Source organism: Danio aesculapii, chromosome 12 (assembly GCF_903798145.1).
Source record: "Danio aesculapii chromosome 12, fDanAes4.1, whole genome shotgun sequence".
In the NCBI taxonomy this organism is placed as follows: Eukaryota; Metazoa; Chordata; class Actinopteri; order Cypriniformes; family Danionidae; genus Danio; species Danio aesculapii.
In genome coordinates this window covers 19,227,433-19,252,524 of record NC_079446.1, presented here as the reverse complement: position 1 = coordinate 19,252,524, position 25,092 = coordinate 19,227,433, and the positions used below count along the sequence as shown (strand labels likewise).

The 25,092-nt window shown below is 34.1% G+C and overlaps 4 protein-coding genes across 4 annotated transcripts; all 4 read left to right on the top strand.

Moving 5' to 3' along the window:
• Nucleotides 1-5,688: 5,688 nt before the first annotated feature.
• Nucleotides 5,689-8,869, top strand: LOC130238875 (parvalbumin, thymic-like). Its single transcript, XM_056469992.1, has 5 exons — nt 5,689-5,810; nt 7,553-7,608; nt 7,720-7,852; nt 8,636-8,745; nt 8,841-8,869. Exons 1-5 carry the CDS (start codon nt 5,689-5,691, stop codon nt 8,867-8,869), a joined length of 450 nt encoding a protein of 149 aa, XP_056325967.1.
• Nucleotides 8,870-10,021: 1,152 nt separating this feature from the next.
• LOC130238023 (parvalbumin-2) lies at nt 10,022-11,992 on the top strand. Its single transcript, XM_056468900.1, has 5 exons — nt 10,022-10,129; nt 10,599-10,669; nt 10,774-10,906; nt 11,063-11,172; nt 11,736-11,992. Exons 2-5 carry the CDS (start codon nt 10,609-10,611, stop codon nt 11,759-11,761), a joined length of 330 nt encoding a protein of 109 aa, XP_056324875.1. The 5' UTR covers nt 10,022-10,129; nt 10,599-10,608; the 3' UTR covers nt 11,762-11,992.
• A 2,806-nt stretch (nt 11,993-14,798) lies between these two features.
• Nucleotides 14,799-17,026, top strand: pvalb3 (parvalbumin 3). Its single transcript, XM_056468901.1, has 5 exons — nt 14,799-14,908; nt 15,267-15,334; nt 15,681-15,813; nt 16,556-16,665; nt 16,758-17,026. Exons 2-5 carry the CDS (start codon nt 15,274-15,276, stop codon nt 16,781-16,783), a joined length of 330 nt encoding a protein of 109 aa, XP_056324876.1. The 5' UTR covers nt 14,799-14,908; nt 15,267-15,273; the 3' UTR covers nt 16,784-17,026.
• A 5,412-nt stretch (nt 17,027-22,438) lies between these two features.
• Nucleotides 22,439-24,760, top strand: pvalb9 (parvalbumin 9). Its single transcript, XM_056469573.1, has 5 exons — nt 22,439-22,647; nt 22,936-23,003; nt 23,133-23,265; nt 23,840-23,949; nt 24,528-24,760. Exons 2-5 carry the CDS (start codon nt 22,943-22,945, stop codon nt 24,551-24,553), a joined length of 330 nt encoding a protein of 109 aa, XP_056325548.1. The 5' UTR covers nt 22,439-22,647; nt 22,936-22,942; the 3' UTR covers nt 24,554-24,760.
• The last annotated feature ends 332 nt before the right edge of the window (nt 24,761-25,092 follow it).

Here is a 25,092-nt window from a genome sequence, read left to right as displayed (position 1 = left end):
CTGATAAAACATAAGTTATTTGAATAATATATCATGTTTTGAAAATGGGATATTCCTTATTGGTCTGAATCTTGATCCTGATACTGATAAAAACATGATCTTTTATGGAGTATTATAGAATATTTTGAAGAGCAAAGCATTTATAATTAGTCTAAATAACGATCCAAGACTATTATGTTTTGTAAAATATTATGGGATATTTTGAAGAACTGAGCTGTCATAGTACTATCTCAAGCACTTCACTTACACTTAAGGGAATGTTAAAGAATATTTTGAGGAAGGAATTTTCTTTAATCCATGCTTAAATAGCAGCAGAACAACAGAGCATCTCAACTTTGGTTTCTCTTTTGAATGGGCTTTTTAGTACACAAAAGCTTTTTTTAAATAGCGGATCAGTTCAAAATACATTGGAGAAATTAATTGAATAAAAACAACAAGTTTAAAATGTTTACCAAAACAGGTTTTTGCTTACTGTATTATCTTCTTTTTATTTGTGTATATATAGAAATATGCTGCATATACACATATATATTACATCAAACAAGTTTGGATTTTACATATTTGGATTTTACATATTTCAATATACGTGTCATTTATGCAACATATATTTCAAATTATTACAAAAAATCCATGTATATATATATATATATATATATATATATATATATATATATATATATATATATATATATATATATATATATATATATATATATATATATATATATATATATGTGTGTGTGTGTGTGTGTGTGTGTGTGTGTGTGTGTATGTATGTATGTATGTATGTATGTATGTATGTATGTATGTATGTTTGTATGTATGTATGTATGTATATATACACACACACACACTTAAGCACACACTATTACTATTGGAATTACAAAAATTTATGATTTCATATAGAAATATATTTAATTTATAAAAATGTGTGTATGTGTTCATATATGGCCACATATATAAAATAGCTAATATATTTGAACATATATGTACCTATTTGAATTTCCCAATTGTTGAGAAAATATGTAAATGGACATTTCTGCGATATTTTGCATATATTTTATATATGCAAAATCTAAATTATGTCATACATGTCCCAGATAGCACATCTGGCCCAGATATGGCCCACATCCTCCACATGTTTCTGGCCCACATACCGCAGAGAATGACGGCGATGACTCAACCATGATTGTGGCTGACATAAGAATCCAAAAGTCAGCCACAACTGGACCAGATCTGGGCCACATCTCAGAAAAAGCATGGCGCATATCTGGGCCATCTGCGGCCCATGCACTTACTCAGATCTGGCCAGCTGCTGCCCACGCACTTTCTCAGATCTGGCTCAGATCGGGTTCAGTTGTAGCTGACTTTTGAGTTAGATGTGGCTCACATCTACACTTGGTGCTATTTAAATCACATTAAAAAGGAATGGTTCATTTAAATTGCTTTATTAAAAAAAAGACTTTAAATGAAGCATATAAATTGCTAAATAATATATAATCTGCATATACTACTATATATCAGATTTCAATGAGACCAAAGAACCGATCGAAAGTCATGTATGCTTGCAAGAACATCCGGTTAATAAATGATGACATTTGTTCAGTACTAGTCCAGATCTTTACATTTTGTGAATTATTCTAAATACTTCAGAACAGGACATTTATTATCCTCATCAGTCTGAGTACTAATATAAATAAACTTTATTAAATATTATGAAGAATGGAACATTCATAATCTTTATCTATCTCAATACTGATTCAAAACATCCGCTTACTAAATGATGACAAATCACTCCGTCAATTTTGGGTGAACTATCACAAACATGTGGCAGAACCACACTATAAGGCCTGTACGCATGTTTGCATGTCATTGGGAAAGACTGGAGCTCCTGCGGGGGCTTTTCTAATTTTCAGCGTAACGAAAACAACTGCTCACAAGCTTTGTTGGAGACACGACAGAAGTGTCCAGCTCTGTGAAATGACACATGAGTGGTGTTACACAACCGATCCGAGTCTTGGCCATGTCATTGTGGAGGTCCAGGACACTCGCTGGCCCCTCGCCACTTTTACAGGACCCCAAGAGGCATATCAACCATCAACACAAGGGGAATTCGCAGCCTGGCAAGATATGCTCCTCAATTAGCGCCTTCATGTACTTCACGGAAGTCAATGGGCACATGACTCACGTGCAGTGACGGGTTTGGAGGGACAGGTGTTGCGTAAGGCATCGTTTCGTTTGCGTGTAAATCACACGGAGAAAGAATGCCCAAATGTGCTCTAAATGTGTTTGTTTTGTGGCCACCTTCAGATTTATGGCTAATGATGTGATCTGGGCTGAGGTCGCCTGGTGGTGTCCATACATGCACACACAAACATTCCAACCTACACTTGGTGTTGAGTGATTAATGTTGGGGAAGGGGAGGAGCAGGAACTGAAACCGAGGCAGCCGTCTTGGCTAAATCTGAGAGTCCCATCGGCATGCTTCCATCACAGCTGGTCAGCTGGAAATAGATAGAGATGCAACTGAAGCCGAGAGATGGGGAACAGCGCAATCTCTGCCCTCGTTTGAGAAAGACACGATCAGCCATAATTAGGGCCAGCATTTGAAAGACATTCTCATCACAAGAATTCCTTCATTGTAATTGCCTAAAGCTTTGATGACAATGCTGTTGGCGGATTCGGTGCAAACGATGATACATCAAACGAGCTGTAAATCTATCAAGCGAGGCTTAGTGAGAAATCTCAGTCTGTTACTGAGAAGCTTGGCTTGGAAAAAAGCGTCTCAAAATAAAACAGGGCGTGTTCCAGACGTGTAATGATTTAAATACAGTAATTGCTGCACATTGCTCACTTATCAGCTTATTAATCATGTCTTTTAACTACACACTTGACAAATTTAAGAAGTATTTATTAAAACAACCACAGGAATGAGCGAATGAATGCACACATGCAAAGTGCACAACTTAACCTCATGATTTGAAGAGATATTTCATGCACACAGCTTTTTCCCCAAATCTGTCTTTCATCTGCAAAACACAAAAGAAGGTACTTGGGAAAAAAATTCTGGTTTTGTTTATACAATGAAAACCAGTGATAATAACATCATCGAACACCTCTGACTTTCATTATAATAAAAAAATATGCTTTTTTAATTTTGGCAATCGATTTCTGCAAAACGTTTTGACATTCATAAAGTATTCACACTGTAAAAATGAAGTTGCAAATAATATAAAGAGTATGTTTTACAGAAAAGTACTTCTGTAAAATAGAATTTCAGTTTTTCTACTTACAAAACTAAAAATATTACTATTTTAACTATTGTCAGATGAGTTGGGAACTAGCTTGGAAGCTTACAATTTGGAAACTTACAATTTCCTTGTTCCCAAACCACACTCCTAACACTGCCTCTCATTGGTGGAAGAGCGAACCGTACTAAAATGTACGAATGAGATTGTACAAATTAGCCTCTAAATCAAAAAGCTATAAATTGTATATTTTTATCATCATCAATGTCTGTTTGAAGGGTAGCAAGGGCCAGACAGAATCTTCAGACAATTTTTCTTATTTCTGCGCAGAATATTGTAAAAAAAAAAAACTGCAGATTTATGCGGAATGATTTTAGGAGTATCGTAACTGAAAACTTAATATGTTAAATTTAACATAATACACTTTTTACTTTTATTTAATTTTACAATGCAAATCCAATTAGATCCATTTATTTGGTAAACAAAGCAAGTCTCTTATATGTCTACCACATATCTACTAAAAGACAGAAATTATTACTTTACAAAATATATTGTAAGTAAATCATATAAACATTTTCATATTAGTCAGTAATATTACTGAAATGAATAAAAAAAAAACTGAATAAATTCAAATATACACACATTTACGCACAACTAAATAAATAGACTCAATGACAGGATGAAAATCTGCAGATTTCAGCAGGCGCAGATTCTGTGTGGGCCTAGCCGTAGCACAGAAAAACGTTAGGAAGTTAGAAAACAGTTATGACGCAGAAACACAGTCAAATAATCTCTCTTGTAAACTATTATATTATATAAATATAATAATTGTATTGTAAAGTAATCTACATTTTGTGGTTTGTCTGTGGATTCAACAAATGTATTTGTAAATCCAAAAATATTCCAATAAATCTAAAAAAAATATGAGGTGCAAAAAAAATGAGAAAGCACTGCTTTAAATCACATGAAAGGACAAAAGCAACACACTCTAAAACGTGCAAAATATGTTTTCTTCTCGACACATGTTTGTACCTTATCTACTAATAAAACGTCCATACATACAGTTGAAGTCAGAATTATTAGCCCCCCTTTGATTTTTTTCTTTTTAAATATTTCCCAAATGATGTTTAACAAAGCAAGGAAATTTTCACAGTATGTCTGATAATATTTATTTTTCTGGAAAAAGTCTTATTTGTTTTATTTCGGCTTTAGTAAAAGCAGTTTTTAATTTTTTAAAAAACATTTTAAGGTCAAAATTATTCGCCCCTTTAAGCTACTTTTTTTTCAACAGTCTACAGAACAAGCCATCGTTATACAACAACTTGTCTAATTACCCTATCCTTCTTAGTTAACCTAATTAACCTAGTTAAGCCTTTAAATGTCACTTTAAGCTGTATAGAAGTGTCTTGAAAAATATCTAGTCAAATATTATTTACTGTCATCATGGCAAAGATAAAATAAATCAGTTATTAGAAATGAGTTATTAAAACTAGATATCTGCTCTCCGTTAAACAGAAATTGGGGAAAAAATAAACAGGGGCTAATAATTCTGACTTTCTAACTGTATATTCAAATGTGTGCTCATATGCAACTTTAAGGGATAGTTTTCTCAAAAATGAAGAATTAACCTTTTTTTTCACACTTGAGTTGTTCTAAACTTTCTAAATTTTCTTTCTTCTGTTTCCACACAAGATATTGTTGGGTGGAAAACTCTGCTGGAGGAAAAATGTGGTGGAAAAAAGCCACCGACATCCATAGTAGAAACAAACAAACAAAAAATAATGTGTCAATGGTTGCTTTTTTCCCAGTATTCTTCAGTACATCTTGCTTTGTGTTCAACAGAAAAAAGAAACTTAAAAAGCTTTGGAACAAGTGGCTGAATTCTCATCTTGGGGTGAACTATCTCTTTAAGGGGTAAATAAATTACTGAGTTTTTTGGTAATGTCCCAATCACAAGCTGTTGTACCCTTAAAAGTACAACTTTTTTTATAAGCTCAACATGTTTCAGTATTTAAAAAGCTATAGCATTTTGTAACAGTCATGTAAAAAAAAAACTAATAGTATGAACAAGCACCACTAACACAATATATAATATTCACAATATACTTCCCATCAAATATAGATTTACATAGTCATTAACATTATTCTTTATAATAAAAACAACAATTAACAACAATACAAAATAAAAATTTACAAATTTGAGTCACCAAAAAAAAAAAGAATATTCTAAATCACCTTAACTTACCGGACAAAATCTTTAGTTTATCCCTTTAAGAATATTTCTAACATCACATTGCTCCAGACACTGGTCAGTGCACCTGATGTAGTGTATAAACAAGAACAAAGACAGCTGTATCATTGAGAACACAAAAGTCCAGCCCTGATCTCCTATGATTCGCTGTCACTCAGGAAACACGGCCTTCCTGCAAACAAGAGGTAGTATGGAGCGGGACAAGGCCACAGGGGCAGGTAGCGGGATGTTTTTGTCATTGCTTTGGCCCCTGGTTGGCAGCACACACAAGCAGGCAGCCGTCCATCCTCAGGAAAAGAGCCTGTGGAGGAAGTGAAGCTGACGTCACAGCAGTTCACAGTCTGCCTGCTGTAGATCAGCACGTGCACAAAGACAAAGCTCTCGGTAGAGTAAAGTAAACACACCAAAACAGGTGGACTTCATCTTATTGTGCGATTTAGCTTTCAGCCTTTGATCTTTGAGAAGAATAAACACATTTCTCTGAGCGAAATTCTCCATTTCAGGGTCATCGCCTTTAAAGCATATTTTTCAGGCACACATCCAATAATGACAGCGAAGCAATAACAGGATGTTTACAAAGATATTCACTTTAAAGGAGCACCACTTCTTTTGGACTTGTTTTACAAGTCATGCACAGTTAAACATTTTGTAATCCAGTCAGTCAAGTATGGCGGGAGCACTTTTAGCTTAGCTTAGCATAAATCACTGAATCGGATAAGACCATTAGCATCTCACCCATACTTTTTTAAATCAATTTAATGCTTGTATCTTCTGTAGTTACAGCATGTACTAAGACCGACATAAGATTCTTTATTCTGATTATTCTGGCATAATATTCAAGGAACGTTGCTGCCGTACCATAGCTGCAGCAGGCACTATGATATTATACAGCGCCTGAAAGTAGTCCCCAGGTACACTGTAAAATATTTGACCTTAAATCTACAGTAAATAACATTACTTTCACAGTAAGGTACTGTATGTAAATTCACAGCAAATTACTGTGAGGTACTTCATAATAACAATAATTCTGCCTGTACAAGCATAAACGTTAATGTGTATTAATTTCTATGTTGAATAAAATATTAATGGTGTTTGAATTCCTATAACTAACGTGCAAAAGATATAGCCATTTTTACAGTAATTTGCTGTAATCATGATGCCTGCCTTAATTTTACAATAAAATTCTGAATCCGTAAAATTTAACAGTTAAATCCTGTAAAGTGATACTAATGTAATTTTCTGTGACAAATTACAGTAACATGTTGTGAAATTCTGGGAATTTATTACAGTGTAGGTAACTACGCTGTGTAATATCATTATGCCTGCTGCAGTCGTTGCACAGCAGCAAAGTTACTTGATTATTATGCTGAGATGATGTGAGAATACTTTTAATTTTCTACAGAAGAGTCAAGCTTTAATTTGGAAAATTATCCAAACTTTTTTTTGGCTAATGGTCTAATCCGATTCAATGATTTATGCTAAGCTAAAGGTGCCCCCACCAGACCTGGAGATCGTCTGAATGTATTAAAGAATTGTAATACTCAACTGTTTAATTCTAAGTGACTTGTAAAATAAGTCTATTTTCAAAATAAGTAGAGTGTTCCTTTAAGTCAGTGAAAAATAATGGTTGTCCCACATCATGTTTAATATAAATCATCAGATTTTTGTTCTTCAGTGTGACTTTCTATGTGACTTCAGTGTGAAAATTAAACCACACTGAACTGAACTAAACTGAACTTAAACTCTGAAAACCGGACAGAACGTTTCATTTTACTGTAATCGTTTATGTTACGCTGCTTTGACACAATCTATGTTGTGATAGCACTATTGAATTAATCAGATGTTTCCTTGTTTCATCTGTGAGGTGATTTTCTTGAGTAACAATCACATTGACTTGTCCTGCTGGACAGGTCAGGTGGTGTAAAGTACACAGCTGCAGCTGACATACAAACACGGATGGTTTTTGACATCACATAATGATGTTCAGACTGCAGTATTTTCTCTTAGAATCAGTGAAGATACCATTGCAAGTGAAGGCCTCAGAATTTGGTCAGATCTATTGGGATCTTGGCTGCCTCTGATATTTCGACTGCCATTAATGCATGTAAAGGTGAAGTATGAATAGGTCACTTCTGTGAATCTTCTTAAACTGAACATTGTGGCAGGAGTTATTTAAAAACTGTTTGTGTTTTTTAATGAGATTCTTCACCCCCTCTTGCAGTAAAGGATTCCTTCATCCCAAATGTGTTTTTTGCAACAGTTGGCTTGTCAAAAATGTATTCCCCTGAGATAGAGAAGGTTTTTAAAATGTTGGACCAGGACAAGAGTTGGTTCATTGAGCAAGATGAGCTACAGTTGAGTACTTTCCATTTATTATGTATGACTTTGTGTCTAGAAGGGAAAATGATGTTAAATCCGAATGGATAATAGTGGGCAGTTCTGTCAAATGTCACACATAATGGATACTCCTTTAAAGGCACAATAGGTTAAAGAAATCATTAGAATATCCAAAAACTTCCAAAACAATGTTATATAGCTTGCTGACTTGTGTACTTACATTAGCCAAATGTATCTGGAATGTTCTAATCCAGAGAAATAAGCTATTTTAACTAGTGACATGGACTGTCGCACTTGTCTCTCATCAGCAATTGCTTCAGCACATTTTATTTTGACAGCTTTCAATCTTAATTTGCTTGATACTACCATGATATAAGATTTTAATACGTCAGCTCATCCATACACATCATTTAAGTCCTATAGGGTGTAATGGAGATGACAACTGCCATGATTCCAAGCTTAGTCACAGTCATCAAAATTTACTTCTATTTATATGATTACACGCCCTCTAGTGGCGAATTTTATGCCTTAAAATAATGCCTGTATATTATCTATAAGAAAAAGACAAAATGCCTGAAGATTTCCAATAATTCTGACATGTTTTAGTGTAATCAGTATTCAAAATGGCAGCAGTTGATTGTATGAAACAAGAGGGAGCAAGTATCGAAAGCTGCACAGGTCTAATTTAGATAGATATACGTATACACAATTGTCATGGAGAACAGCAAAATTTAGGATGGATGGATGGATTTATTATGGATGTTGATCAGTAGCACATTGAATTATATCTAATTCTTTAGGTTGTTTCTGCACTACTTCTCGAAAGAGGCTCGTGTGCTTACAGCAGATGAAACCAAGGCTTTTCTCGAGGCTGGAGACATAAATGGAGATGGGAAGATTGGATGGGAGGGTTGGTATCAAAAATACTCAGACAGCTTATTTTATAAATAAGATGTGATATGTATAGATGTAAGAGATTCATCTGCATCTCCTTATTTCCTGTAGAATTATCAGCCCTTGTTAAGGCTTCCTGAGTCCAGCTATGTGTGTCAAACATGGTGTAAAGAAAGGGTTTTCTGGGGCCTTGTCAGTTATCTGAACTGAACTATATCTGCTTTAATGGAATGTTGTTGTGTGACCTTTCTGCAAAAGAAATGTAATACAAAATAAATGATCACACAACACTTGTTGCATGTGCATTGTGAATATGTTATAATATGTACATCTTAGAAATAACTTTGAGTAAAAGGTAGTTCTGCATACCACTGATTAATTTTCTTCTTTAAATGTTGTCATTTAGAACATAACATGACGATTGGTCAGAAAAAGCTTTGTTTTTATATGTTTAAACTCATTTTAGATCACAAAATTCCAATGTTTTAACTTGAATATTTAATTATATGTTATTTATTTAATTTGTTTTTATTTGTATTTTTGTGCATTGGCCATGACAGTCTTGAATTCAATCAAGGTATTGAGAAAGCCTCCTTCAGAGTGAAAAAAATCTTAAGTGTTTAATCATATTTGCCAGTAATGTGAAACTCTGAAGCGTTTGCTTCTGCAGTCCCCCAGCTGTCCCAGAAACTGCTTAGCATCATCTTACTGCATGTATAGAAATTATATATATAGTACAGAAACTGTAAATGCTTTAACACCCGTTCCTAAGAAAATAAAAGAAAAAAGGTATAAAAACAAAATTAAACAATAAACTTGGTGTAAAATACCTGAATGAATGCTGAATTAAATAATAATTTGCAACAAATAATAAGGAATCCCAATGATTTAAGACATATAAAAATACAATGTTGTTGAGAATTAGTTCAATAGAAGAAAAGATAGATAGACAGACAAATAAATAAATACCTTTCAAGCAATATTCACCCATAGACTCCAAATATGTCAACAAAAAATGTGGCAAACATTTACATATGAGGCAATACGCATTTAATTTGATATGACGATGTAAAATTGAAACTAATACGAGAGTTATGTAACAAATAATTAACATAGAGACTAAATGTGATTTAAATGTGCTCTGATTTCCAAGCATATTCTAAGCGCTTATGTGGACTAGGGTGTCTCTGCTGCGTTTCCCATAAGGAATCAGAGCATCATCCCCTTTTGCGAGGATAAAAATAGAGCTATATGACTAGTGGACACATTTTTTCGAGACTTTGCTGAACCTAAGCAAATGGTGTCCGTTACAACACCACAGACAAATGTATAAAAGCAGGGCCCGTAGCTACTTGGGTAGTCGTCGCACATCTGTGGAACAGTAACAGCGCAGCGCAACGGTGAGTTTCCAAGAGACCTCAGGATCATACAACAGGGCTCGATCAATTTCTCTAATCATGGAATACGATAAACGAAAAAGAAGGAACTAAATGAGGATGTAAACGGACTTTGCGGCAGGACTGAAAACGCGAAAGCAACAAAGCAAACAACCAAACCAATCCAAACCGAGGACCTGCTACCTTCTGAGTCTTTGGATGAGCTTGAAATGATTGTTTATCCTTTCAAATAACTTTTTCGTGCTTTTCATTTGGTTGGCATTGCGATGTTTTTACTGAGATCATATAATAACTGTAGGAAGATTTCTTTAATGAATTCTAACTGATGGAGAATTTAGATGATGTTTGTTGGATCAACTTCTTGGTTGCTTTAAAATAGCTTAATTTATAAGAAATGTTATTGGATGTTCAAGTTTATGTGATTTTACATTGATCGACTGAATCCTCATCTTGTTTTTGGTCTTATTTACAGATAAATCAAAATGGCCTTTGCTGGAATTCTCAAGGACGAGGATGTGGCTGCAGCCCTTAAGGATTGCGCTGGTAAGACATGTCCATCATATAACTCTCCAAAAGACGAATGGTCTTTTAATAATGCTAATAAAATTCCTGATTTTTAATGTGTTTTCTTTGTCATGTTTTTCCAGCTGCCGACTCTTTCAACTACAAGAACTTCTTCGCCAAGGTTGGCCTGAGCGCTAAGTCTCCCGATGACATCAAGAAGGCCTTCTTCGTCATTGACCAGGACAAGAGCGGCTTCATTGAGGAGGATGAGCTGAAGTACGAAAGCGCAAACTTACAATTAATGAGCTAATTCTTGCACATTATATTATATTATATTATATTATATTATATTATATTATATTATATTATATTATATTATATTATATTATATTATATAGATCATTAACTAATTCTTCTCTTCAATGTTCCCAGACTGTTCCTGCAGAACTTCTCCGCTGGTGCCAGGGCATTGACCGATGCTGAGACCAAGGCTTTCCTCTCAGCTGGCGACAGTGATGGCGACGGCAAAATTGGAGTTGATGGTACTTAATTTTAAATTCTAAAATACTTTTAAATTATAATCTTTGTTACATAATACACTATTCAGTCTTATCTTGGTGAAGCAATCAAGCTTAAAGGGAAAGTTCATCCAAAAATGAAGATTTGGTTTTTACTCAAGTGGTTCCAAATCTTTATGAGTTTCTATTTTCTGTTGACTACAAAAGAAGATATTTTGAAGAAAGTTGAAAACCTATAACCATTTCTACCATTTACTAAGGAAAAACAAATACTATAATAGTCAATGGTTACAGGATTCCGGCTTTCTTCAGAATGGCTTCTTTTGGGATTAACAGAAAATTTTTCATTTTTACGGGAACTATCCCTTTAACAGATTTTGCATCTTGCAGTTATTTTTCTCAATTTTATAGCTTTTTATAGTTTATTGTTTAAAGTAAACCAATAATTTGATGACCCACGTAAATGAAGAAATGAATAGATGGTGCTAGTCAAGACTTGAAAGCTTAGAGAAGAACTCTAAACTTTAAACTGATATAAAGGAGTTGTTAATATGACTCTAATTGCTTTTCTCCTTTTGTTTCCACAGAGTTTGCTTTGCTTGTAAAGGCCTAAGCATTCATGGACCCTTGCCTTCGGAACCAGAGCTCTGCTTATCATCTTTTTTATATTTATTTATGAATGCCCTGCAAACTCGTCCTCCCAAAGAACCATGTTCAATGTCTTGAAAAGCTATTTATTATTAATGTTGTTTCATTGCATTGTATTGTTCTGTAAAACCCCATCCATGTGCAAACTTACAATCTCATTGCACTTTAAGAAAATAAAAATATATTTGATTTAAAACATTCTCTCCTCCTCATCTTGTCTGAGTCTCACATGTGCAAGAGAAAAAATGCTTAGCTTTAAATTCTAAATTGGTAGAACTCTTTTTGAACTAAAAAAAGGTACAAAGCGGTCACTTTGAAGCTAAAAGGTAAAGAATTTCCTCTAGATGGTACATTTTGGTATCTTAAAACAACATATTTTTAAAAGTAGATATATTATTTGTAAAATTACAGCAACAGTGATAGCTTTGTCTTTTTTTTCTAAGAGAAGAAAGAGTATCATGTACAGTGTTAAGTGATATAAACATGTAGGCATTGTTGAAATGACAGATATAGGGAATGACCTCTGCTTAGCAGCATGAAGATTTGTAAACATGCACAATTAATCATGAAAAACAGAAAGAAAGCTAATGAGCCTTGTGCAGGCGTCACTCTCAGCTCTCTGTGACTGAGTGAGAGTGTCACTGTATACCCAGAATCCACAGGCATATCACATACACATACTGTAACATGACTGAAGCACGACAAGTGAAGCTTACCCTCCCCAAGAGTTTAGCCACTAGCAGCACAGTTCTAAGCACACTAAGAAACATTTAAATGCCTCTTTGCTCTTTGAAAGAAAGTTTGGTCTCTAATATAATGTCAATAAGCACAGAGTAAGAATTCAGAATTACAATTATGGCAGATGTGGTCATCTTTACATAGTTAAGGCTGTCTGTGCTTGATTACAATTCTGTGTAATAACGCAAAGTAGCGTAATCTCCTGACTAAATTATTCCTGCCCTGACACACCTCAGCCCAGAGTGTAATAACAGTATGCAGTTGCTGTACAGCCTAAATGCATTCATGCCACCTCTGAGAATTAAACTGTCTGTAAAGACACTTCATTTGCACTTCAGAGGCATGTTTCACCTTTGCAGTGTAAATCTGCCATTAGAGGTTCACTATTTCATAGAGATATTTCTAATATTATTTTAAACGATGAATAGTCTCTAAATTCACTTTGTCGTAATGTAAAAGACTGCTGAAAGGGAATGTTTTTCCTTCAGATAGTCTCGTTTGTCATTTCATTACACTCTCAGAAAAAAATGGAACAGGGTTGTACCAAAGAAGATTCAAACCCTTGTCACTGAGACGGTACCTTTTTATGGAACTGAATTGTACTTTAAGACAAAGAAACAAATTTGTACCATTGCAGTTTGTACCTTTAAGAACATGATTTGTACCATGGGAAACCAAAATGTACTTTTGATTTTTAAAACCAGCAGATACATTATTGTACCTTTATCAAAGGTACAAATCTGATCCATAAAGGTACCACTACAGTGACAAGTCACTTTGCACCTTAACAGTATCAAAAATGCTCACCAAACATTTATTTAAAATGCCTTAAATGTTTAGTTTACAATACCTATAGTTTGATGTTTTACCAGTTGTTTGTATTATTGTATTATAGAACTAATAATTAGTGTTTTTCAAGTTTCTTTATATACTTTTAAATGATGATTCATGTTTTAATATGGAAATTTCTCATAAAATCACTTTGCCTTATGATCACAGAACATTACCATAAGAGGTCTTTTCTGTGCTATATTAGGTAAAATTTTTACAGAGGTACAAATCTGTTCCTCAAGAAACATTGTTTGTACCACCGTGTACATTTTTTTCTGAGAGTGCAACAAAGCTTATCTTTCCCCAATACACCAGACATTGTCATAATTTTAAATGAGAGTTTTAATATTAGAGACTAATATTATTATTAGAGATTGTATGGTTTTAATCATAGAATTGTACTTTAAGGTATCAATACCATATAGGACATTTTATTTAATTTTTTATTCAGAATTACACGATAACAAACAATAGCAAACAATATTCGCAACACAATTGCCAGCATAAGAACTGAAAAGAAGACTGCAGAGAAGAATAAGAAGTTTATAAATTCAAATCCAGCTTATTGACTGTTTTGCAACATGTGAAAAAGCCTTACAAATCAAAACGCATGTATTGTTTTCATAAATGCAACACGTTTAATTTAAATTCAGAATTACACAATAACAAAGGCAAAGCATCAACGAGCAAATAATACAATTACCAGTATAGGAACTGAAAAGAAAACTGCAGAGAAGAATTAGCAGTTCATAAATTCAAATCCTGTAAAGGATTAAGACAAGTGATAAAGCCATTATGAATCACAACACATGAACTACTATACTGTTTTCATAAATGCAACACGTTTCCTTTTCAATTCACTACAAAATGACATAAGCTATATTCGTCAAGAAAGAGTATCTGTTTGAACAATGCTCAAAGTCTAGACCTATTTTACCATAGGTCTAATCAAAGCAACTGCAATGGCTTCAAATGAAGAAAATATAACTAAGACGCAGAGGAGCGAAACCTGCAATCATTGACTGTTTGCTCGTGTAAAATAAACACACGTTAGAAGTTCTAACGATGCATTTACCTTTCACTACCAAAGCTAACATTTAACGGCCAAAAAAGTAAGTATTATGGGTTCATGGATTCAGGCGCTTCCTCGTTAGACTCCAAGCGCGTCGAAACGATTTGCTCCATTACAAAACTAATGCGAACTCTCTCATGCAAAATGAACTTATCTCTTCCCGTTCGTCTTCAAAATCATCCCACAGCGGGCTTTCATCGATATCAGCATCGTATATTATTAGCCATCGCGAAATTAAGGACTTACACATATACCTTTTAAGCATCTTCATTTTAGAGCATATAAATAGAACAGCCTGACTACTGGACAAGTTTTTTCAACCAACTGCCCCTCTTGCGGTATCCATTACATTATGCCTTATATTTCGTTTGAGTAGAGGTATATAAGGTGGAAGCCACGGAGTTGGTGCTCACTGCAGTAGCCAGTTTCATCCCTGCGAATCCAAACCCAAAACCCCGAAGACAACCAGAGGTGAGTCTCTTCACTGCTGAAAGAAAGAAAACCGAACATGACGAGAAACATCTTCCATATGACTTCTGGAAAGGATGTGTTTGACGTATTAAGTCTCTGCCACCTGGAGTGGGAATCATTTGTGTCTTGGAGTTTGGACGTGTTGGGATATCACTCTTTATTAAGCTGTTTGATTGCGACAAGACTGGGTGGGATTTATTGCAGGCATATGCAATTAATATGGCAGCAAATGGAAGCTAATCTTTTCTGAGTGTTTTGTTGATGGAGAATTTATTCAGTATTCTTGAAATATATTTGTGTATTTGAATTCAAATGTACGTTTATCCAAAAAAAATGAAAACCTCTGACATTTTTATAGGCTAACCATGGCATTCGCTGGTATTCTGAATGAAGCTGACATCACTGCAGCCCTGCAGGCCTGCCAAGGTAACAGGCATAGACTACAACCGAAAGCATGTCATTTTAAACCCACAAGACATTATTTTCCCCATGGAACACGAAGGCAGAATGTTACAAAATGACAGCCTTGGTCACTATTCACTTTCATGTATGGACAAATATTTATTGAAAGTGAAAGGTGACTGAGACATTCTGGCTAACATGAAGGAAAAAATGTCATGTGGATTTGAAACGACATGAGGGCGAGTATTTGATGATTTATTTTTTTTTTTTTTTCATTTTAAGGTCTAAACATTAAGGAAATTTATACTTTTGCATCAACAGATTTGTTCCTCTACTATTTAGCTAAAAATCACATATTATTATCTTTTAGCTGCTGACTCCTTCAACTACAAGAACTTCTTCGCCAAGGTTGGCCTGTCCGCCAAGACTCCTGATGACATCAAGAAGGCTTTTGCTGTCATTGACCAGGACAAGAGCGGCTTCATTGAGGAGGATGAGCTTAAGTAAGCAGAATTTTTGATTGTGCTGGGATACTGAAGTCACCAGGGAATTGAAAATAAAAGATTCTTATCTCCTTATATGCAATATTGGCATATTTATTATAATATTATTATTTGCAAAAATTGTGTGGCCTCATAATCTCTTACTCTTGTAACATGGGAGGGGAAATCTGTCACAACATTGACCATTAGCATTATCTGAAAGTTGATTGAATACACGTTCTATAGATAATCTAATCTAGATAATCTAATCTAGATAATCAATCTAAATACTAAAATGTAATGTTTAAAATAGTCCAAATTAAGTTCTTACCAATGAATATTATTAATCAGAAATTGAGTTTTGATATATTTTCAATAAGAAATTTACAATGTTTTTTATGTTATTTTTTAAGTTAATCTTTGCTTACTATTCTACTGATTTTTGGCATAAAAGAAAATCAATAACTTTGACCCATACAGTGTATTTTCGGCTATTGTCAAAAATGTATCTGGGCAACTTAAGACATAAAAAGGATCCAGGGTCATAAATCAGAATAATCCAATGCTTCATTAATTCCCAAATCAGTAAAATTAAGCCCTGCCATACTTTTTTTTTCTTGCGATTTTACATATACAGCAAAATAGGAAAGAACATACTATGGTGACTTCTGTTTCACACAGACTTAACATACAGATTTCACTGAACTGGTGTCTCAAACAATGGAAGGACGCCTAATGTTGATTATGTGCTTGTGCTCTTCAGACTGTTCCTGCAGAACTTCTCTGCTGGTGCCAGGGCACTCACTGATGCAGAGACAAAGGCCTTCCTGAAAGCTGGAGACTCTGATGGTGATGGCAAGATTGGAGTTGATGGTGAGGAATTTGCTTCTTGTTGAATATATCACATGTATAATGACTGAAATATGATTCTGATAATGATTCATTGTTTCTCCTTGATGTTACAGAGTTCGCCTCCTTGGTCAAGGCATAAATGGGATCTAGCCAACACCTTATTCTGACAACCACAGTCGTAGCCTGAGATCTCCACTTTTTTATCTGGGTGGCTGATTTTTATACACAATTCTGACTGTCCACTCCCATGCTGCACTCCGTCCACAACAACTGTCAACTTCACATGGTCTTTCGCATTGTAGATATGAATGTTGGTTTCTGTAAAATCTTTGGCGATGTTTTGGGGAAAGGACAATGAGAAAATAAATACTATTTTTCATTACTGAGTCTTTGATCTTCTTAATCTGTCGATATATTACACTGACATTATAGCTCAGCTATTTCTACAATACAAAGGATTACATTGGCAGTGACTTTGTTGGGAACATGAAAAAATAAAAATAAAAGAGTTTAGAGAGCAGGTGTAAAATGCTCCTTTTTAAAATAGTAAATGATAGCAGAAGGCTCTGAAACAAAGTAGTAATGGGAAAGTGGAAGCATAGGATAATAGATTAAAGCAGGGGTGGTGAGCCGCTGCATAGTTTAGCTCCAAGCGTAATCAAACACAACCGAACAAACTAATCAAGGTCTACAGGATTCTGGCAGGTATTTTCATTCAGGGTTGGAGCTAAACTTTGCAGAACAATGGCCCCTGCAGGAAGAAATACTAATACTAAACCAAAACCGAACACATAAGTGGCATTAGTATGTTGTTAAATCAACACACTTTAACCTTCCTATCTTGTTCAGGTCAAATCTGACCGATTTACAATTTAAAACACTCTTAAATATTGTGTTTTACATCTGATGGCCTCAAGGCCTTATGATATCTTCCACACTGTGCAATGGAACATAAAAGTTATGATCACCTCTTTCATTGAATTTTGAGTGTTTTAGTCAACCTTGTTACACCTGTGATGTTCCCGCCATAGGAAATGAATGCGTATCCAGACTATATTAATCCATCAGACAGAAAACATCCCCATATGTACACCACTGCAACTCACTTACTCACTATTTGTATTTTCACTGCAGTTATTTTATGTCAAATTCTAAAAATTCATGTTAAACACTACTTTGAGACATTATGAATAAAAATTTGGTTTTGAAAAACGTTGTTTGTGCTAATTTAAAAGCAGGTTAAAACGGACCGATTAATTTTCACCGGGAACACTAAAGGAACACGACAATTACACTTATGAAGACACAATTATTATTACACAATTATTACACTTATTAAGAGCATTGTGGAGTATTTATCGCAGCTGTCTAATTTTGATGTTGAAAATTCAACCAAGCAATTTAACAAAGTGACTTTTATTGGGATTTTAGTATTCAAACTATTAAAAAATGCCAACAGACTTTTATTGGCATTTTTTAATAGTTTGAATAGTAAAATCTCTAAAAAATGTCACATTGTTAAATTGCATGGTTGAATTTTTAACATCAAAATTAGACTTTTTAAAACTTTTTAACATATTACATGCATAAATAAATGGAAAATAAATGTAATTTATGAATATTTTTACTGAGTAGGTATGTTTTGTTTGTGCTGTGTCATTTTATATATTTTTAAGTAAAATCTGATTTAGATAATCAGATAGATTATACTAAATTAAACAAAAATTTCTTAGTTTAAATATTCTAAATAATTACAAAGCTAAATAAAGTTAAATAATCTATATAATATGATCAAAAAGTCATGGCAACATGCAATGTTATAAAGTTTATTATAACTTATTAAACCAAGTTAATCATAACCTAAATGTTTACTCTTTTATTTTTGCCGCCATTTTCTTTCTGGTAAAGTTTTGGCAACCACATGTATATATAAAAATTATTTTTATTACACAAAATAGAAACGGGGCTTCATGGTGGTGCAGTGTGTAGCATGATCGCCTCACAGCAAGAAGGTCGCTGGTTCGAGGCCTGGCTGGGTCTTATGGCATTTCTGTGTGGAGTTTGTATGTTCCCCCATTGTTCGCGTGGGTTTTCCTCCGGGTGCTCCGATTTCCCCCACAGTCCAAAGACATGCAGTATACTGTGAATTGCGTAAGCTAAATTGTCTGTAGTGTATGTGTGTGAATGAGAGTGTATGGGTGTTTTCCAGTGATGGGTTGCAGTTGGAAGGGCATCATCTGCTGCTTACAACATAGCTGGATAAGTTGGCTGTTCATTCCGCTGTGGCGTCGACTGATTAATAATGGAATTTTAATGACTGTAGCATATTTTAAAGCCTGCACAGTGTACATGAAACCAAGATACATTCAAAGTCTTCTGTATGTACATGAGGCCACCACTAGGTGTAGTCTGCGGCCACATTTTATATGCCTCACACCTCTACTAGATTTTCACCTGTACAAGCTTTCTTTTGCATACTTCATGTTCAAAAAAGTGCCCCTAAAAGCAAAAGTGTGCAGTTTGTTTACCATTTTTAACATTTGTCATTCGTTTCAGTAATATTTACATATATTTTTCAACTTAAGACAACAGAAGACACACTAGCTGTACTGTACTACCAAATTAGAGAATGTAAATGGATAGATCACCATACAGTAACACTACCAGTTCGTTCAGTGACATTAGAGTGTATTGGTTTGTCTGAGTGGCTCCAATGTCTTGTCTTCCCATTTCCTTGACAGGTGAAAGCTACTTGGTAATGCAATTTCTTCCCTTTCCAGATTACTATGTTGCAGCGTAATTAATGCACTTTTCAATTTGATGCATGACGTTACAGCATATATTTTTTCCTATTGTAATGTCATTCAACAAATAAAAAAGTACATCAAATGTAATAATAAGCATTATTTAGTAATATGATTCAGTTGTCTGTTTTCTCTGGTACACATATACTTTTTACTCTGAATTCTGACAGATTTTCCTGACCAGCAAATGATGCGTCTGTGCGCTCAATCATTAGTCTGTCAGATATGGGTCAGATCAGTGATAAAGTAAGAGAAAAGTTTCAAGTTGCATGAGTAGATGATTAGTTTCAGTGTCAACTTAAGTGGACTGGACTCCCAACTGTCTTTTAAAGCTAAGATAAAGTCAATCTCATTACATGTAAAGATATTTAAGCTGCTAAAGAAACTTGCCATTACCATCATTGCCATCAATCAGATAAAAACGGAGAAGAGCATTTATAATGGAAAAGCAAATCTTGTATTATATCATCAAACTTCAGGTTTGTTATTAATTAACTATGGGGCTCACAATAATACATGATGATGTTAACTAATCTTGTGAAACAGACCAAAGGTGATTCAGACAACACAGGTCAAGCAGTACATGAGAATAGGAAATGTATAATCAATGTTTGTGCATGTGGCTCATTTCTCAGTATAGGGAAAATGTGAAACATTGCATCAGAATCTTTTTTTTCCACTGTTAATAAATTACATTGTAACACCTCATTTGTAACAAATGTGAAAGTTGCAAAGTTGTTAAATATGTGAGTATATACAGATTATTTAACATATGAGATCAGTTATTAGAAATGAGTTATTAAAACTATTATGTGTAGAAATGTGTTGAAAAAAAATCTTCTCTCCGTTAAACAGAAATTGGGGGAAAATAAACAGGGGGGCTAATAATTCTGACTTGAACTGTATATGTATAGAGAGAGACACACCTAGATAATTATAAATGAATCATTGTAAATTTACTGATTATTATCATTTTTATTACTGTTTTATCCTAAAATGTTGATTGTTCAATGTACAATTTATTCAGACTTTTTAATGATTTTTTTATTTATATTTTTATTTTATTATAATTATAATAATTATTATATATGTTTATATAAATTCCATATATAGTGCAAAATCTTTAAACACATTGACCCCGAGACTGTTTAGATGCATGTCACTGATGAGAAGATGACAAATGTTTACATAATGACCGAAATGGCATTATGACGTCAGATTGACGTTGTACCCCAACGTGGTGGGGACATTGCATTTTGTTTGGAAATTAAAATTGGGTTGACATCAGAACCCAATGTAAGGTCGACCTCAATGTCCAATGTCCAACGTCCAACCTAAAATCAACCAAATATTAGCATCTAATGATGTTACAGCTTGATGTTGTGGACGTTACCACTATGACGCCTATCAGATGTTGGATTTTAGTTGCCATACCTGACGAATAAATGTCATTATTTGACATCAATATGACGTTGGTTTAAGATGTTGACTCGACGTTAGATTTTAGTCACTTTCTAACACCAGCTAAAATCAACCAAACATCAACGTCATTTGACATCATTATTGGACATCAAAATAACATTGCCTTTAGATGCTGACTAGATATTGAATTTTGATCACCTGACATCAGAACCTAAATCTAACCTAATATTAACGTGGTTTTGTGCCTGCTGAGCAATAACTAAATGCACTACAGAATGTTACGTTTACACATATGCACAAATTAGTAAATGCATCAGCTTTTTACAGCGTAATACTCACTACTCTTGAGTACTTTTAAAAGGTCTAATTATTACTCATACTTTGAGTAATTTTTACAACAGATACTTTTACTCTACTTGCACTACATTTTACGCAAGTAATGATACTTTTGCTTAAGTATGGTTTTTCAGTACTCTTTCCACCACTGTATATATGTATGTTCTTTTTTATAAAAGCTTTGGCAATACATTTGTAACATTTGTCATGCTAATAAAGCAATTATTGAATTGAATTAAAATGAACTGAATTGAACTGAGGGAAAGACAGAGAGAGAGAGAGAGAGAGAGAGAGAGAGAGAGAGAGAGATGATATATTGAATAATATGATATATATATATATATATATATATATATATATATATATATATATATATATATATATATATATATATATATATACTGTATATATATATATATATATATATATAGTTGAAGTCAGAATTATTAGCCCCCCCCCCCCCCTGAATGATTAATTAATAATATATTAAATATTAATATATTATTAATTAATATACAAATATTTAACTACCACTATCTTTTATGTGTACTGTTTTATTACATATGTATATTACTTTTTTATGTAAACTATACATGCTTTGGCAATACATTTGTAACATTTGTCATGCCAATGAAGCAATTATTGAATTGAATTGAGAGAGTGAGAGAGAGAGAGAGAGAGAGAGAGAGAGAGAGAGAGAGAGAGATTATAATGTCCATTGTCTAATATTAAACACACTAGCATAAATAATTACAATAATTATTAAATGTACAATGAGAACGAGACGTTGAAAATTAGGTGCCACGCCTCCTTTTTAAAATCGTACAATTTCGTACGACTAAACTCGTACGAATTCGTACGAATTAGCCACTAAACTGACAAAACGTAAAATACTTACGTTTTCTCGTGAGATTTGGCTGAGTAAGACACTGCAAACATTCATGGAGTAAATATATAATGAGCACTAGAGGAATTAATGTGTTCACAAAGTGTTGTAAAAAGGCATTTAATTGTTAAAGTATTTATTATATAAGTTTTATTATTGTTGATGTATAAGTTGTTTTGGTTGTGGGACAAAAAGAAGTGTCCCAAAAAGGTAAAAACCGTCAGGTATTTCTATGTTACGTAGTGGATACCTGAACCACACACACACAGAGAAAGAGAGAGAGAGCGCGATTCTGTCCAAATACCCACTGTTATTAGGGCGAAGTGCAGGCACATGTGCGCGCATTCGGTCCGAGTCTCATTTAAATAGTAAAGGATAATTAGTTGGGCAAGAAATTCAAGTCGATCCGAATTTGATACACTGACAGGTAACCCAAGCATCTCTCATTGTCCGTCCCATTAGCATATACATATATATAAGTAGGTGAGTGGATGAGAGACGCTTATCACACAGCCTTACCTCTGCTCCAGATCAGCGCGAGGAGACTCTTCACAGGTCAGATGCTGCTTTCTGCTTAACATCTAATAATTCTTGTTGAATTTATTAGTGTTACTCCCTGCTGTGTATGTTTTTTGGATTTTTGTTTAATTAATTTTAAAGCTATTTCTGTAACAGCGGATTGACTAGAAAGTAAACTAAGCATTGTAGCATTGGTCATGAAGATGCTAAAGTAAATGTTACAGTTAATCTATAATTTTGATGTATTTTACACTTTTTGAATGTTTTACACACACACACACATGCATCCACACCATGTAAAGGAATGTTTTGTTCTCTCAACAGTTTGAATATGTCACTTACTTCCATCCTCTCAGCTGAAGCCATTGAAAATGCCGTCAAAGACTGCCAAGGTGTGGTAAATATGAAACAAATGTACTGAATAATAGTATAATAACAATTAATCATGATTATAATATTAAGACAAACTACTTTTGTCTGTCAAGATGTTCGCCTTTATCTGATGTAGTTTTCTCCAACAGCTCCGGACTCCTTTTGTTACAAAAAGTTCTTCCAGCTTTGTGGCCTAAGCCAGAAAACTCCTCAGGAGGTGAAGGATGTCTTCCGTATCATAGATGAGGATAACAGTGGATTTATCGAGGAGGCTGAGCTCAAGTATGTCATTTCAGCCGGTGCTGCGTTTATCAAAAATAATGAGATGTGATTTCAGCTTTGCTAATGCTGAAAATACGTAACCATATATTATGCTGATGTGATGATTTGAGGACATCCGAAGCACAGTTTATAAGGATTTAGTTGTTCAGTGTGATCAGAGGAGGCACTTCTTAATGCTTAAAACGTCATGCTTATAATAGGCATGTATGAAATGCGGTGCATAAAGAGAATTGTTGTTTTTAAGCTTTTTACAATATATGTCCATGTCTTACCTGATAATTCCAGAGTTCCATTTAAACTAAATCCTTTCTGAATGTAATCCATGGAGATGCTGTCATTATGTTTTTTATGTGATTTATCTGTATTATGTAAGAACATCAGCAGAGCTAGAACACAGGAGATGACATTCACATCACACTTTAGCAAGAATGTATGAAGGGGAATTTTATTTGATCAATTGATTGAAAGAAATGGAAGAAGAAGAGAATTTTAAATGCTGAATCAGGAGAGTCAGAGTATTGATGACTGTTGCGCAGTACTTTATTGATCTCATCGATGGATTTGTGTCAATCAGGTTCTTTCTCCAGCGGTTTTTCCCGGGGGCACGAACCCTGACAGAAAAAGAGATTAAGAGCCTCCTCACAGCTGCAGATGATGATAGTGATGGCCGAATTGGAGTAGATGGTAAATGTTTTGCTTTATTTATGTATTTATTCATATTTTATTCATTATTTTTTCATTTTCTTGTGTTTTGTGCATTTACTTTTTTTTCTCATTTCATATTTACATCTAGTAGTATTAATTTTCCCTGAAAATTGAGTGATTATTTTACACAGTATTTGTGTTTGTCCTTTTATGTCCTCTGTTTGATTGTTCTGTTATCTGATTTCTCTTATCATTACTTAGATTTAATAGCTGTCTTAGATCATGGAAACTCTAGGAAAATTTATCACTAGATTGCGTAAGAGGATCAAAGATCAGAGTCATCTCATATTATTATAGTTCAATCCCGAGTAACGGTCATGCACATGTTAGACAAAGTCTAAAAGCTGCACGCAAATGATTGAGAATTAACAATTGAGTTTAGCTTTATTATATATTTAAAAAGGGATGTAGTTGATAGAAATCGCCTCTTTTGCATATGTTGAAACACACTGTTTTTTCCACAGGTTAAAGCTATACTGAAAAGTTTCCTTTAGAACGTCTCTGTGAAATCATTACCTAAATTATGCACTCATTTCAATTCTGGTGTTTGTCAACAGAGTTCCAGACTATGGTTTCATCCTGAACGATTCCTCAAGCCCTCGGCTATATGCATCGCAGCCTCTTCTGTCATTTTACTTTTTACACCTGATTTCTTTTCAAAATAAGAATCAGCACATGAAGTAAATCAATGACTTTTGAATACATGTGTCTGTTCGTTGTCCCACATTCACCTCAAAGGACCAATGATAAAACTGTTCAGGGAAAAATAAAATAAAGACACTAAACTGTTGCATCTGTCTTACTGTTTTTTGGATCTGCTTTAGGTTAAAGTGCATGCTTAGATTGATGCTACACTGGAAAAAGTGATTAGTTGACTTCACTTTTTAAAAATGTGAGTAAACCCGATGCTTTTAAAGCCATTAGTTGACTTTACTTAATAAAGTGAGTAAACCCTTTGCCTTAAAATGATTAGGTAAATGTGCATCATTATAAATTAAGTTAATTAACTTAACAGTTCCAAGTTACAACAGGTTTGCTGTCAAATTGTCACTTTTAAGGCAGTGGGTTTACTCACTTTTTTAGGTAAAGTAAAGTAAAGTATGTCGGTTCTGTGGTTTATAT